The sequence below is a fragment of the Chiloscyllium plagiosum genome, unplaced genomic scaffold, assembly GCF_037043375.1.
Source record: "Chiloscyllium plagiosum isolate Xiang-an unplaced genomic scaffold, Cpla_swu_hap1 HiC_scaffold_2, whole genome shotgun sequence".
NCBI classification, from domain to species: domain Eukaryota; kingdom Metazoa; phylum Chordata; class Chondrichthyes; order Orectolobiformes; family Hemiscylliidae; genus Chiloscyllium; species Chiloscyllium plagiosum.
The window spans coordinates 109,066,579-109,083,609 of NW_028270140.1; the positions used below are offsets into that span (position 1 = coordinate 109,066,579).

Genomic DNA, 17,031 nt, shown 5'->3' on the forward strand with positions numbered 1-17,031 from the left:
AGAAAGCAGAATAATTTTTTAACAAAAGGTAATTGGAATCAAAAACAAAATTAATACAGTGAATGAGGGTGTGGGTAAAATATGCCACTTAATTTCAAGTTTTCTGAATCAAAATTGTAATAAAGTTTGATATACCAGAGTTAGTATAACTTTTCAGATCATTTAGCTTTGTGACATGCATAGCCAAGTACTAACTGTCATATCACTTTTAAAAACTTATTCATTCATTGGATGAGGACATCACTGGCCTCGCCAGCATTTATTACTCATCCTTAATTGCCCAGAGGACAGTTAAAAGTCACCCGCATTGCTGTGGGTCTGGTGTCCCACAGCAGACCAGACCAAATAAGAATGGCAGTTTTCTTTCCTAAAGGACATTAGTGAACCAGATGGGTTTTTCTGGCAATTGGTAATGGATTTGTGGACTGACTGTGTGGAGTTTGTACGTTCTCCCCGTGTCTGCGTGGGTTTCCTCCGGGTGCTCTGGTTTCCTCCCACAGTCCAAAGATGTGCAGGTTCGGTGAATTGGCCATGCTAAATTGCCCGTAGTGTTAGGTCAAGGGGTAGATGTAGGGGAATGGGTCTGGATGGGTTGCGCTTCGGCGGGTCAGTGTGGACTTGTTGGGCCGAAGGGCCTGTTTCCACACTGTAAGTAATCTAATCTAATTTTAGCTAACTTTACTGAAAACTTAATAAAAATGCCTGAAGCCAGCAACTGGCAAGTCTAAGAACTCTTTGCGTGAATTAGTAATGGAAGCATCATCTTCAGCATAGATCCTACAATAAAAAGATCCTTTTATGAGCAATTTGTTAATTATATAATGTTTAACCAATTTCTTGAAGTTAATTGAGGAAGGAGTCTGTGCTGTAAATGCAAAGAAGGCAGTTGATGTATTCTATTTAAGTTTCGCCTCTGGACAGGACTGCTCCGAGTGCTATCTTACAGGAGTCGAGTGCTGGTCATAAACCAGCTGGTGGCCGCCATGCTGTGGTACTGGCTGGTCACTTTGGTCCCTCCTCCTGGCTTTGTCCAGAGAACGTTGGTTGACTTCTTCTGGGACAAAAAGATGCACTGGGTCGCTGCGCAGGTTCTGAGTCTCCCTATTGAGGAGGGCGGTCAGTCGCTGGTGTGCGTCCGCACCCAGGTCGCAACGTTCCGCCTTCAGACCTTGCAGCGATACCTTTCCATCAAGCCTCCTCCTAGGTGGTGCGCCCTGGCGACGTATTTTTTCCGCCAGGTGTGTAACCTCAACTATGACACGCAGCTCCTGTTCGTCAACCGTGACAGTTTGGAAGTCGCCCTCAAGACGCTGCTTGTCTTTTACTAGGACCTGATCACTGTCTGGAACATGGTCGAATCATGCCACACCTACCCTCTGGCAGGAGTAGCTGCTGTCGTCAGGGAGCCGTTGCTCAGGAATCCGGACCTCCGTACTCGTGGGTTCGAGGGGCTGTCGGAGGGGAGGGTCATGGTGGCGAGGGTGACCAGGGTCGGGGACGTGCTGGGTGCCGGGGGCCTGGGCTGGACGCTGCCGCAGGACATAGCGAGCAGGGCAGCGGTAAACATCCGGTATGTGGCCACCGCCATCTGACGCCTTAAAACGGCAGTGCTCGGACCCGACGTAGTGCACCAGTTGGAGGACGCTCAGGTGTGCGGTGGGATCCCGTCCGCGCTCACCCCAGCCCGGACGGAATTTCACATCGGCCCCAAGGTCCCATACTTCCCGCGGGAGCCTGTGCCCCACAACCTGAGCCGCCTTCGGAATTTAAATTTTGTTCCCTTTCAGGGGGTAAAAAGGCGGGCCCTGTATAGACTGCTGCTGCACACCGTCCACCTCTTCTCCCTCATCCACCGTCCAGACACGCCTTGGCGTGCCCATTTGCCACCGGGCGGTGGGGATCCCCAGTGGAGGGCTCTCTACGCGGGAGTCCTCCCCCTTTCTCTCGGGGATCTGGGGTGGAAATGCTGCACGCAACGGTCCCCTGCAACCGCAGATTGCGGTGGTTCACGGACTCCCAGCCCAACTGCTTGTTCTGTGGCACTGTGGAGTCCGTGGACCACGTGTATATTAGGTGTGGGCGTTTGCACTCCCTTTTTGATTTTCTTAAAAACCACCTCCTCTGCTTTTGGTTGCTCTTCAGTCCCACGCTCCTGATCTTCGGGCACCCGGTACAGAGGAGGGAGGGCAGGTCTGAAGACCTCCTCGTGGGTCTGCTCCTGGGCCTGGCCAAACTGGCCATAAACAGGTCCAGGCAGCGGGCCGTGGAGAGGGTCGTTAGGGCCGACTGCCTGCCCCTCTTCCGCGGTTACGTTAGAGCCCGGGTGTCCTTGGAGAAGGAGCATGCGGTGTCCACCAACACCTGGAGTTGTTCAGGGAGAGGTGAGCGCCACAGGGAGTGGAGTGCATTATTTCTCCCTCCAACTCTATTTCTATTTAGTCCCTGCCCTCCCCTTCACTGTTTGATCACACAGCACTGCCCTATGATGTGAAGGGCACTGCTTGTCACTGGTCACCCAGGTTTTTTCCTATCTTCCTGGTGATGGAAATTGAATAAAGATTCGTGCACTTTGTGTCTCTCACGGTGTCTCACACCTGCACTCTCACACCATAGGTGCTGGGGAAAAATAAGCACTACCGCAGTTAGGCGGTAGTGTGGGGGTTTAAAAGAGAAAAAAATAAACAGAATGCCCCTTCACTTAAAAAAAAAGAAAAAAAAATTAAATGTATCTGTTAAGAAATGAAAGACACACTGGAATCATAGAATAAACATTCTCCATTTGAAACTTAGATATGCAACTCACTAAAAAAGTGCAATTTAAAGTATTCAAATGGAAGGAAAAGAAAAAGGATTAGTTATAAATTTACTACAAGCAACAAAGCACCTGAAATTTCTGTATGATAACTTTGAATTATTTGTAGCACTATAACTACCTTAGAAATCTATTTTTATTTGTCTCCATGTTCTTTACTCCATTTGATATATTATGTCTTAACCAACTTTGAAATTGTGCATTGATTTTAACATGTTTTCCTTAACAAATGTTCTTCAGTAAGGCACTGTTTTCTCTGACAACTCACTACTTTAAAGTGGAAGAAGGTGGAGAGAGGTCAGTCTGCATCACATTTGGCTTTTTCTTCTTTGTAAAAGCCATGGCAATCCTAATTGTGACTGAGAACTATCTGGAGTTCGGACTCGAGACAGGTACTTAAGGCGCTGATTCTAAAAATTTTAACTAATATACACTAGAATGTCAACTTTCAGCCTTATAGCTCAACTTTATTTTGGCATCATTGCAACTATTTTTTCAAATGTTGATTTGCATTAGTGCTGCTCACAAATATTTTCAATTACATTTTCTGTGGCTGGTCGTCTATTTAACTTTCAAGGATTATGATGTTTCTTTGGGGTGCACATTTGCTTAATTTCTTACCACTGACAAACCTGTAGCTGAGAAGAGAACAATGGGGGAGATAGAGAAACAAAAAAAGGGACTAAAGAGGCAGGATGGACTGACACTATCAACAAGTAGGTTTGGGATTGAGTAGGTGGTGACTAGAGTCTGACAAAGTACTGTCAATTCTCTTACACTCGCTATGATATTGATGGTTCCACATAGAGATCAGAAGGCATCAGTAGAGGCTTGACCTGCACTAGAAAAAGCTTTGAGGTTAAGACCAGAGTGAACTGAGCAACAAAGTGACCTAAAATAAATTAGTCAAAGACAGTCATACAGCCTTTCTATATTACATGTGATGTGTATAGATAATTGCAAGCTCTGTGTATATCCATTATTTTACTCCTGGTTCGGTTTGATATATAGCTGATCTATAAGGAACATTTTTTTAAACTTCAATGATGTAGAACCAGCTGCATAACCTTGGTTTTATGTATAAAATTGTGCTGAGTTCTGGATCAACTTGAAACCTTAGCATATACATTGGGCTGATAATATATCTCTTTCAGCACTGTGCACACCTGCAACGCAGTTAGCTGACCTGTTGATAGTGTCACCACAGTCCATGTGCTGGTAGGACTCTCTGGCCAAGGGATGGAATAACCACATCCAGCAGCTCTCAAAGGTATGCTCTATCCCTTAAAGGGGGAGGTAAATCACCCCACCAGTGGAGTGGTTGAGAACTGCAGCTTTTTAACCATGTTAGTCTGATGATCCTGCTGCATATGGACCTCCACAGAACACCGCTGTTATTTGATAACTGAGCTTGGTCATTCCATACAGTCAGGCAAATGAGTGCTAAGCAGGAGTGAACAATACACATTTGTGTATTGCTGCATAACTCCTTATCTGGCCTGTAGACTTATTGGAGAATATGATCATGCTGCAGTAGATCCTTGTCAGCTTTGACAAAGGGTCAGTTAGACTCAAAACGTCAGCTCTTTTCTCTCCTTATAGATGCTGCCAGACCTTCTGAGATTTTCCAGCATTTTCTCTTTTGGTTTCAGATTCCAGCATCCGCAGTAATTTGCTTTTATGCAGTAGAACCTTCTTTGGCTTAGGTCCTTAGTTGAGTTATAGTTTCTGCAGGAAATTATTTGGTGTTAAAATAACTTTGGGCTTTAATTTGCAGCAGTCTTTATTGTCCAGATTTGCTTTTGGAGGATGTGGTTAATGCAGGAAAAATGCAGATTTAGTAACAGGATTGTGGTGGCTTTTAAGTAGAGAGTACTTCATCCATACTAACAATTTGCAGTATGTCACTGACTTTCTGCATCATGTGTAGTTGTCTGTTGATCTTGAAGCTTATCAGCTTAAGAGTTCAAGTACTACTCTATAGAGACTTGACGATAAAATCCAGATTGACATTGCAGTGCAGTACTGAGTGAATACTGCAATATTGCAGGTCCTAAATTTTGGATGAAGTGTTAAACTGAGGTAACATCTGCATCTTGGATGAACTTTTTAAACATTCCACAGCATTATTTCAAAGCAAACCAGACATGTTCTCTCTAGAATCCTGATCAATGTGCATTTCTCTGCCAAACTCACTGAAACAGTTTATGTGAATATTTATTACGTGAGGGATCTTGCTGAGTTCAATTTACTATGCTTTTTTCATTCATTTAGGGGATGTGGATATTGATGGCAGCAGCATTTTTTTTTTGTCCGTCCCCAGTTTCCCTTACGAAAATGAGGATAAGCTGTCTTCATGAACCACTGCAATTTATTTGTTATAGGTACACCCACAATACTATTAGGGGAGGGAGTTCCAGGATCTTGAGCTAGTGACACTGGAGGAGCAGCTGTAAATGTCAAAGTCAGAATGGTGAGAGGTTTGGAGGAAAACATGCAGTGCTGGTATCTGCTGCCCTTGTCTTTCTAGATGGTTGTGGGTTGGGAAGGTGTTATCTAGGGAGTTTTGATGAATTTCTGTACTGCATTTTGTGGATGGTGCATGCTGCTAATGTGCATCAATGTGAGGGGAATGAATGTTTGTGAATGTGGTGCCAATTGAGAGAATTTCTTTAACTTCGATGGAGTCCAGCTTCTTGAGTGTTGTTGGAGGTCCATTCATCCAGGCGTGTGGGAAGTATCTCATCAAACTCCTGACTTATGCCTGGTACTGGTGGGCAGCTTTTGGGGAATTAGGAAATAAATTCTTCACTTAAAATTCCTAGCCTCTCATTAATTCTTGTAGCCATAGTATTTATGGGCCTCCTCCAATTCACTTTTTGGTCAGTGGTAACCATCAGGATGTTGACAGGATTTCCTACACAACAAAAGTGACTTACTTCAAAAAGTACTTAATTGGTGCTTTGGAATGAAATAAGGGATGCCAGAAAATACAAATCTTTCTTTCATTTTATTATTCTTTGTTTAAAGTAATTGTATATTTTATTTAAAAGATAGTAGTTATTACTTCAGAAATGTATCAAGAAGTGTCATATATTTCTTCCAAAGTAATTTTACAGATTGAAACTGATGCTTTTCTTTTTAACAAGATTTTTTTTTTAATTGGCAAAAGCATATTCTTTCTGACAATCATATCCTTTATTTGTTCACTCCACATTACAGCAAGCAATGGCTGAATGCTCTGGTTAGAAGGCTGTGGGACCTGGCAACATCCCAACTGTAGTCCCAACCATGGCATTAATTCAAGTATTCCAGCCAAAATAACTGCTCTTTTCTCACCTTCTCTTTTCTTCACTGCTCACATTTAGGGTTTGCAAACTTTTCGGACAGCGCTTTGCAGTTTCTTGAGAAACAAGGCCTTGAATCCCAGTAGGTTGAATAACTTGTATTTTTCTAGTAGCTGTTATTCATGAATTGCTTAAAAATTCTTCATTTGAAATATAAGTTTGTGATTTATCCATGGTATTGTACATTTTCTGTTATGATATTGTGTATTTAATACTAGTTATCATAGTTGCTATTTTTCCTATTCAATTAGAATATAATTTCAAGGATGTGAATAACCATTGTGCAGTATTAAATTAGTGCATTAATGTTTTATTCTGAATGATAAAGATCTGTCGGCATTTGTTTGAGTAATTTGTAAATTTCTTTCCCAACCAAAGATAATTTATTCCATTCTCCCACCAGGTCTAAAAAAAAAGTCAGTAAAGTTTAAATTAGCTGACACGTGCTCTTCTGCTTCAATATTTTTGCTGAGTTGAGGAATTTGATTTACAATGAATTAAAGGCATAAAGGCCGCATTTGGTAGAGCAATTTGATCCTTTAATGTTTGTCAACAGATTGCTATGCAATGAATTGTTAGTGTAGGTGATTCGTCAATGATTGTTTTTTCTAGAAATCTAATATGTAGTTCCATTTTTTTGTTAATTGATAATCAATTATTTGGGTACTTGGACTTGAGGGATATTTTTAAAACGCTATTCTCATTTCTGACATATCTTTTAATATTTCTGTTCTTAATTGATTTTCTTTTTAAAGGAAATCTTTATATTTTGTTATTCCAGGGGCCCTGTCTCGAAACTGACCTTTAAAATGTTCCTGGCTATTTTTTGCGCTTTCATTGGTGCATTTTTGACATTTCCTGGCCTGCGGTTGGCTCAAATGCATCTGGATGCCCTGAATCTTACAAATGAAAGGCTAACACAGTAAGAAAGTTATGATCATGAACTTAATGAAACTTTGCAATTTGTAAAATCTAAAGCAACACAAAAATGTAGAGTCTAAGCAAATTATCTGGCTAATTCTAGAATTTGAAGACTATTATCAGGAGTAAGTATACTGTAAGAAAAACAAACTGCTGCAATGACAAAATTCTGAAATAAAACAAATGTACTGGAAAGTCTCCAGTCCAGTAGCAACTATAAGGAGAAACATAGTGTTTAAGTTTTGAGTCCAATGACTCCTCATTGGAAAGTCTTCCCTATTAATTTATTGTTTCTGCCTTGTTACATCTGTTTGCGAAAGTCAGCTTGCTCCACAGACTTGGAGAACTGGAACGCTGCATCTAGTCATTTTTTTTTGTTCATGGGATGTGGGTATCACTGGTTAGGCCAGTATTAATTGCCCCTTCCAAATTGCTATAGAAGCTAGTGATGTTTTCTTGAACCCCTTTAATCTTTGTAGATTAAGGGATGCCCCCATTCCCTGCAATCCTTGTGGTCAAGGGGACCCAACCCCATTGCTGCTTCATAGGGAGTTAGGATTTTGACCCAGCAACTACAAAGGAATGGTGATATAGTTTTAAGTCAGAATGGTAACTGGCTCAGAGGGGAACTTGCAGGTGATGGTGTTCCTATAGAAACCTAGAAAATAGGAGGAGTAAGCCACTTGGCCCTTCAAGTCTGTACTGGGATTCCTTATCGTGGTTGATCCTTGTTGCCATTGTCTTCCCATGCCCTTTGATCCCTTTACCCTGAAAGCTATATCTAACTCATTCTTGAAAGCATTCAGTATATTGGGCTCAACCTACAGCAGAGAATTCCATAGGCTCACCACTCTCTGGGTGAAAAAAATGTTCTCCTCATCTCTATGCATCTGCTGCCTTTGTCCTACGAGGTGGTGGTGGTCACAGTTTAAAATAGGCTGCTGGACAATTCTTTGTGAGTTGACGCAATACCTTTTGTAAATGGTGTACACTGCTGCTATTGAATGTTGATGTTGAAGCTGGTTGATGCGGTGTCAATCAAGAAGGCCGTTTGTCCCAGATTGCTTCTTGTGTTGACCTGTACTCATCTAGGCAAGTAGATGGGATTCCATCAAATGTGTGACTTTCACCTTGTAGATGGTGGACAGGCATTGGTGAGACAGAAGGTAAGTTACTTGCTGCAGAGTTCCTAACCACTGACTTACTTTGTAGCTACAGTACTTGTATGACTGGTTCACTTCAGTTTGTGATCAATGATAAAACACCAAGGATGTTGATGATGGAAAATTCAGCAATAGTGATACTTTGAATATTGAGGGCTTATGTTTAGATTCTCTTTTGTTGGGAATGGACATTGCCTAACACTTATGTGATACAATTATTACGTGACACTTGCAGCTCAAGGCTGAATATGGTCCCGTTCTTGCTCCATAGGAACATGGAGTGCTTCAGTATATGAGAAATCATGAATAGTACTGAACATTATAATCATCGGCAAACATCCTCACTTGGAGCTGGAAATGTTTACATCTGGGCCACTCCACTAATCAACTCGTGCACTGATGTTTTTGGACTGTGTTGATTGACCTCCAAAACCACTACCAACTTTAATTGTGCTATAGAACATAGAACATTACAGCGCAGTGTAGGCCCTTCGGCCCTTGATGTTGCGCTGACCTGTAAAACCAACCTGAAGCTAATTTAACCTACACTACTCCATTTTCTGTGTGACTGCAACCAGCACAAAGTTTTCCCAGGATTTCTATTGACACTAGCTTTGCTCAGACTCCTTGATGCCACACTCCGTCAAAAGTTGCCTCATGGCAAGGGCATCACTCTTACCTAACCACTAGAATTCAGTTCTTTTTTTTTTGTGTTCAGACTAAGGCAATGATAAGGTCAGCAGTCAAATGTCCCTAATAGAATCCAAACTGAATATCAGTGAGTAGTTTATTTCTTTGCGAGTGCTACTTGATATATTGTGGATGACCTCTTCTATCACTTTGCTAATGATGAAACAGAGACTGCAAGGTTGGTAATTGACTGGGATGCATTTGTCCTGCTTTTTGTGATTGATCATGTCTGGGCAATTTTCTACATTATTGTATCTCAGTATTGTAACTATACTGGAACAGCTTAGCTAGAATTGGGGGCTAGTTCTGTATCATAAATCTTTAGTACTATTGTCAAAATGTTGTCAGTGTGCATAGCCTTTGTAATATCTAGTGCCATCAGTCTTGATATCACAGGAAATGAATTGAATTGATTGAAAACTGGCATCTGTGACACTAAGGACCTCATGAGGAGGCAGGGAATGACCATCCATTTGTCACTTCTGGCTGAAGGTGGATGTGAATATTTCACCCTTGTCTTTTGTCCTGGCTTGCTGAGCTTCCCCATCACTGTGGATGGAGATATTGGTGGAGTTGCATCGTTCAGTGAGTTGCTTAATTATCCATCACCACTCACAACTGGATATGGCAGGCCCGCAAAGTTCAAGATCTGATCCGTTGATTGTGGGAGCATTTGATTTTGTCAAAAGCATGCTGCTTCTGCTGTTTGGCATGCAACTAGTTCTGGATTATAGCTTCACCAGGTTGACTTTTCTTTTTTTTAATGTCAGCCTGTTGCTCTTTTAGCCTGCCTTTCTATTCTCTTCATTGAATTTCCTTGACCTGATGGTAATGGTAGAGTGGAGGATATTCCAGGCTATGAGTTTATAGATTATTGAGTACAATTCTACTGCTGCTGATGGTTCAGTGTCTCACAGATACCCAGTGTTGAGTTGCTAGATCTATTCAAAGTCTGTCTCCATACAACAAAATACAGCAAGTGCAATTCCAAACTCATCAATCTAGGACTTGAATCTTCAGTTTCAGAAGTCAATCACATCAGTCACACTATGAAACCTCACCAATTTTCAAGTAGATATATCCAGCAAAGACAGTCTCTTAATTATCAAACTTAATTCAGAGGAAGAGGAGGAGTCTGAATATATTTTCTTCATTCCAAGTAGTCAGTTCTGCTATAATCTGATTCTTTAATGCAAATTGGCTTTAATGTGATTGAAGAGTTTAGACCGTTAGTTGTAGAATGCAAACTTTCCTTACCCTGTACTGGCAATAACACGATTCCAGGCCCAATAGTTTAAATGACGCAGCTATTGTATGATTGCCCTATAACACGAGATCGCATAAGAAGGGAACTATCGTATTATATCAGAACTGACGGTAGTTTGTTTCAGATAAGTTGAGCTATGAAAACAGCAACCAACTCACCGGCTCTAATCATACTTGGGGGTAAATCAATGCATGTTGTAAAAAGAGACTTGTCACTGAGATGGCACAAAGCTTATAAAATGAAGCAGCCAATAGGAGACTGTTGTCCTTATCCTAACTACAAGAGATAAATTTCCTGCATCTGACCTAGAATCTCTCACAAAACTGATAAGATATTATTAGTGGAAATAATGTGAAGAATTTGGTTGCAAGTGGTGTATTAAAAAGTTAATCTGATCAGTCCTGAAAACTGAAATAGAACCGTCAAGAAATTACAGCAATCTTATGCCCACTCTGTGCAACTGTAAAGATTTTTTTTTAGATTGTTCAATTGTTTTGATATTTATTACCAAGTGAGATTCTTGCTTCGTACTGTTGCTAAGTGAGTCCTTCCCAACACTGAAGTTCTAGCAAAAGTGAACTTCTTTGCTTTTATTTGCATTCTTCAATACATCATTGAATTTTGAGCCCATATTAGGAATATGAGGAATCTGAACAAGTTTCTTCTGTTGAAATATAGTCTCAAAATTGAAGACTGGCAAAATATATTGAGGATCTCTTCTTCCGTTGACAAGATTCCATAAGCTGGGTGCCCATTTGCAATTCAACCAGTTTTATTTGCAATTAAGTACTTTTGTTATTGGAAAACTGACCAATCAATTTAGTATCAGAAAAGCCAAGAAGCAGTCAAGACCATAATGTTACAGATAAAACAATTGCCATATTGCAAAAGAAAACAATTTTATAGGCACCATACGCCATCCATTCTGCAATTCTTCCAGAAGCATTTTGTTTGGATATGATGTGCGATTCTCATGCAGGTTTTTTATGACTGCGCCAATTTAATGTTTACATATGCTTGCATATGCACGTATGTCATTCAACTCCAGACCTCATTCCTGACTTGGTCCAAACATGAACATGAGCTAAATTCCAGAGGACAGATAAAAACGACTGTACGCAGCATCAGAGCAGCATTTGCTAAGTGTGGCATCAAGAATTCCTCATAAATTTGAAATCAATTGGAATTAGGGGAAAGCTCTCCACTGGCCATAGTCATAGTGAACACAGTGAATGATAGATGTGTTGGTTGGAGGCTAAATATTTCAGTTTTAGGCTATTGCTGAAGACTTAACATTGTGCAGTCTTATCATGAATAACCTTTCTTTGAAATGACAATGTTACGCTGCAAAATATTCAGTTCGTTTTGCAATTCTTCAGATAATGAAGTCACCCATATTTAAATGCAGAAACACCTGGATAGCATTGACACTTGAGTTCATAAATGGTGCATAAATTAATACTGTGCAGTTGCCAGACAATGACCATTTCCGACAAGACTGAATTGCCATCTCTGTCTGATATTTGATGACATTACCATCGCTGAAACTCCACCATCAGTATTCTAGTCAACAGTAACTCCTAGAATACTGACCACATCAGCGAGTGTTCTAGTGAATCAACTCTTAATTTGGCTTCCCATAGCTTTTCACTTACCTACAAGGTATAAATCAGGACTGTGCTGGAAAGTTTCCCTATTTGATTAACACTATCTTGAATGGTCGCTCCCTCCACTGTCAATCCATTATCTACAAGATGCTGTGCAGCAGTTGGAAAAGTTTAACTCTTCAACAGCACCTCTTAAAACAATGATCTTCACTACCTAAAAGACCAAGGACAGCAAGAACATAGATGACGAGTACTTGCATGTTCCTTTAAGTCACACACCGTAGTGACTTTTGTTGTTCCTTCTTCATCATTAAAACCTAGAATTCCTTCCCAATCAGCACTGTGTGTGTATAGGAGAAAGTAAGGACTGTAAATGCTGGAGAATCAGAGTCAAAAAGTTGGCACTGGAAAAAGCACAGCAGGTCAGGCAGCAACTGAGGATCAGGAGCATTAACGTTTTGGACATAAACCCTTCGTCAGGAATGTGGAGGGGAAGCCGGCTGAGAAATAAATAGGGGGGTTGGAGTGGGGCTGGGGAGAAGGTAAGTGGGATGCGATTGGTGGATGCAGGTAAGAGGTGATTATGATAGGTCAGTGGGAAGGATGGAATGTGTATGTGGGAAGGAAGATGAACAGGTAGGTCAGGTTAAGAGGACAGCCAAGTTTTAGGGTTGGAGCTGGAACGAGGTTGGGGATGGGGAGATTTGGAAACTAGTGAAGTCAATATTGATGCTGTGTAGTTGTCTGGTCCCAAGGTGGAAGATGACGTGTTCTTCCTCCAGTTGGCAGGTAACTTTGATTTGGCAGTGGAGGAGGCCCAAGATTTGCATGTCCTTGGGGGAGTATGAGGGGGAGTTGAAGTGATTGTCCACAGGACAGTGGGGTTGTCTGGTGCATGAGAACACCAGAGATGTTCCCTGAAGCAGTCTGCAAGCTGGTGCTCACTTTCCCCGATGTTGAGGAGGCAAGACTGTGAGAGCGACGGATACAGTAAATGAGGTGGGAGGATGTTTAAGAAAATCTCTGCCGGATTTGAAATGATCTTTTAGAGCCTTGGATGGAGGTGAGGGGTGAGGTGTGGGCGCAGGTTTCACACCACGTGTGGCGACATGGGAAGGTGTTGGGTGTATAGGATGGCTTCATTGGGAACATGGACCTAACCATGGTCTCTGCAAAACACAGATAGGGGTGGAGAGGGAAAAATATTTTTGGTGGTAGGGTCTGACAGTAGGTGATGAAAATGGCGGAGGATAATGCGCTGTATCTGGACATTCGTGGGTGGAATGTGACGACTTGGGTGGGGGGGGGTAGTTCTATCCTTGTTGCAGTTGGGGGGTGGAGTTCAAGGGAGGACTGCGGGAAGTGGAGGACATGCATTGCTGGTCATGTGGGAGAGGGAATTGCGGTCCTTGAAATAGGTGGACATCTGTGAAGTCCTGAAATGGAATTGCTCCCCCTCGGAGCAGATATAGCGGAAGTGGAGGAATTGTAAGTGATTTAATTTTTGCAGGAGGGGTGTGGGAGGACGTATAGTCAATGTAGCTGTGGGATTCGGTGGGTTTGAAGTTGATGTCCGAGTTGAGTTGGTTGCCAGAGATGGAAAGGTCCAAGAAGGTGTCGGAAATGGTCCATGTGAACTTGAGGTCAGAGTCGAAAGTGTTGTTAAAGTTGATGAACTGTTCAACCTCCTTGTGGGAGCACAAGATGGCGCCAATACAGTCATCAATGTAGCAGAGGAAGAGGTGGGGAATGGTGCCAGTGTGGCTACGGAAGAGGGACTGTTCCCTCTATCATATGAAGAGGCGGGCATAGCTGGGGCCCATGCAGGTGCCCACGGCTCCCCCTTTGGTTTGAAGAAAGTGGGAGGATTTGAAGGAGAAGTTGTCGAGGGAGAGGACCAGTCGGTGGAGTAGGTAGAGCTGTCTCATTCCTCCAATTGAATGGAAATGTTGGTGGAGAGCGATTGGTTGGATCGGTGGGAGAGGAAGAAACTGAGGGCTTTTAGGCCTCCTTCATGCGGTATGGAAAAGTGTAGGGACTGGATGTCCGTGGGGAAGATGACGTGTTGGGGGTTGGGGAATCGAAAGTCATGGAGGAGGTGGAGGGCATGGATGGTGTCCTAGACGTTTCTGGGGCATTTGTGGACTAAGAGGGACAGGACGGAGTTGAGATATTAGAAGATGAGTTTGATGGAAAGGGAAGTCATGAGACATTTGGTCAACCGTGGCAGTCAGGTTTGAATTTTGAGTGAGAGGTAGACATGGGCGGTACAGAGGTTGGGAAACTGAGGTTGGAGACTGTGGATGGGAGATCCCCGAGGCGAAGAGGATGTTGACAATTTGGGAGATGATTGCTTGATGATGAGAGGTGGGGTCGTAGTCGAGGGTGTGGTAGGAGGAGTTGATAATGAGTTGGCATCTGGCTTTGGTGCGGTAGAGGTCGGTGCTTCATTCTGCCAGTGAACCCTCCTTGTCCTCTGGTTTGATGGTGAGGTTGGGTTTGGAGCCAAAGGAATGGATGCTGCGCATTGAGAGGGTGAGAAATTGGAGCATGTGAGCGGGGTGGACAGGTTGAGGCAGTCAATGTCACAACGGCCTGTGTATATACCCTCATTGCATGAAACGCAAAGTTTCACTACCACCTTATTAGTGTGTAATTAATGTTGACCTTACCAGAACTGCCCCATACCATGAACAATAGATTCAACAAGACATCTTCAACAATGCCTAGGTACAGGTTAGGTGCTTTAGGATGTTCCCAGGTTGTGAAGGACCATGTGTGAATAAATATTCTGTCACTTTTCCATTTGTATTTACTGTACACTGTGGCAACCCTCTGACTTTTGTGAAAAATATATAATGCCTCCTGGTAAGGGTGAAACTGTAAAGGATTGGTAATAAGAGGCATTTAAACATAGTCTTTACTGTTGTACCACGTATAATCTGGAACTAGTGATTGTTGCTGGATAATGCCCATTTTAATTGGGAACAATTTATGGAGAATGCATTTATCATAAGTCATAGAGTCAGAAGTTTACAAACACAGAGGCAGGCCCTGTGGCCCATCAACTTTGTGACAGTCAAAGACCTACCAATTCTATTCCCATTTTCCAGCACTCGGTCCATATCCTTGTAAGCCTTGGTATCACTAGTGTCCATCTAAATGTTTCTTAAATATTATGACGGTTTTTGTCTCTACCACTCTTACAAGCTGTGTTTTTGGGATTCCCCCCCCCCCCCCCCCCCCCCCAGCCAGGTAAAAACCAAATCACTGTGGAATTGATTCTTCATATAAGTATTTAAATTACTTTTTAATATTATGTTGTTTTTAGTCAAAGTTGCTACCAGTTTGGTATATACTGTTTCACACTGAATCAGATTAGCTACCTTGCATTTTATCTACCTTGTTCTCCAGTTTCCACAGCTTTTTGCCTTTGCAGTGTCTTCTCCTGAGTGAATGACATTCCATTACTTCCTCAGGGTACAATTTCTGCCATGTATCCTGCACTTCTAGATTCTAATCCATAATAATTATGTCATTTACTCTTCATTTGGGTACCTTGACTTGACAATATTTTTGTTTTTGATTTTTGGGTTGCATAGTGTTCCAGAGTTATGCATTTTCTGCTCCTTTGCTTATGAAAGTTTAGGTCTTGACGTCAGAGTTTAACTACGTCTTATATTACATGAAGTGTTTCCTCCCCAGTCAACTCCACAGAAATCAGTACAAGCCTTGGATGTTGCTGTTAGTCTCCTGTTGATAACTATATAATTTATATCTGTTGGACAAAGTCGAGAAAGCAGAAGCGGGGGAAAGAATAGCCACCTTTTGGATGAGTGTAGGAATACAACCATGTATGTGATCATTAAGAAATTGAAGGAGGAATAGGCTATCTGGACTATCAAATATGCTCTGCCATCAGATGGATCGTGGCTGATCTAAATATGATACAAGATTGTGCAAATCCATTATAAAGAACGTAAGACAAAGAAACAGAAGTAGTTGTCATGCCACCTCTTAAGCCTATCTTCACATTCTGTAAGATCATTGGTGATTTTACTCCAGGACTCAACTCCTCTTTCATTGGCCGTTCTCTCAGCCGTCAACCCTACAATATTCAAAAATCTTCTCTCTTGCTATTTTAAGTTATTCAGCCTCCATAAGGAAATTGTAGTAGGATACTCAGAAGATTATAACGTAATCTGGTAGAGTAAACATGGCTTTCTCGAAAGGAAAATTGTGTTTATTAGAGATTGTTTTGAGAAAGTAGTGAGTAAGATAGATAAAGGGGAAATCTGAGTTTGTGGAATATTCAATTTCCAAAATACATTTAATTAAGTGCTGCATCAAAGGGTACTATACAAGAGAAGAGCCCACGATGTAGAAGTTAACATATTAACATGTATAAATGATTGGTTAGCTAACGCTGTGTGTCTGGGGTCACATGTGTCAGACTAGGTTAGGACTGCAGATTGTCTTCTACGAAATGACATCAGTGAAGCAGATGGTAGTTTTATCACAATTGATACCACTGATTCAGTCTGAGAATGAGAAGCTTGGATCTGAAACAACTGTACTAAAATTAAATAAGAGTAATTACGTAGGGATGAGAACTGGGTTGACTGGAAAAGGAGTTTTAATGGAAAAGATGATGAGGAATAATGATAATGTTTAAGAAAATAGTTTGTGGCTCTCTTAGCAAAGATATTTTGGAATGAGGAAGAAGGATTTTAGGATGTGCAATAAATTAACCATGGTTAACCAAGGAAGTTAAGGATAGTATCAAATTGAAAGGAAGAGTGTACAATATCACAAAAATTAGTGATAAACAAGAAGATTGGGAACGTTTTAAAATAATCTAAAGATAAGCTAAAAAGTTTTAGAGAAGGAGAAAATTAACGTTGAGGGCAAACTAGCATGTAATATAAAAACAGACAGTAAAAGCTTCTTTTGAAAAAAACAAGGAAGAATGAGGCCAAATTGAACATGGGCTCTTAGAGAACAAGACTGGGGAAATAATAATAGGATTGCAGGAATTTATAGAGGACTTGATAAATGCTTTCCATCAGTCTTTAAGGAAGAAGATATGAAAAGCATGCCACAAATACTGCATCAAGGGGCTAAAGGTGGAGAATAAAATAAACACAATGTTTTAAAGTCATCATTAATGTTCAAGGGAAACCAGTGGGGTTAAACTGAATAATTCCCCCTGACTTGATGGATT

General features: G+C 41.5%; 1 protein-coding gene across 8 annotated transcripts in view; it reads left to right on the forward strand.

The window, feature by feature from the left end:
• Nucleotides 1–17,031, forward strand: part of tmem161b (transmembrane protein 161B) — a 104,016-nt gene that overhangs the window by 53,743 nt on the left and 33,242 nt on the right. For 7 of the 8 annotated variants that reach the window (XM_043708683.2, XM_087999558.1, XM_087999598.1 and 4 more), the window contains 3 exons: nucleotides 3,053–3,204; nucleotides 6,181–6,241; nucleotides 6,941–7,081. In XM_043708683.2, the coding sequence (XP_043564618.1) occupies nucleotides 3,053–3,204; nucleotides 6,181–6,241; nucleotides 6,941–7,081 (354 nt within the window). The remainder of the gene's footprint in view (nucleotides 1–3,052; nucleotides 3,205–6,180; nucleotides 6,242–6,940; nucleotides 7,082–17,031) is intronic. The other variant, XM_043708692.2, reaches the window with a different exon arrangement.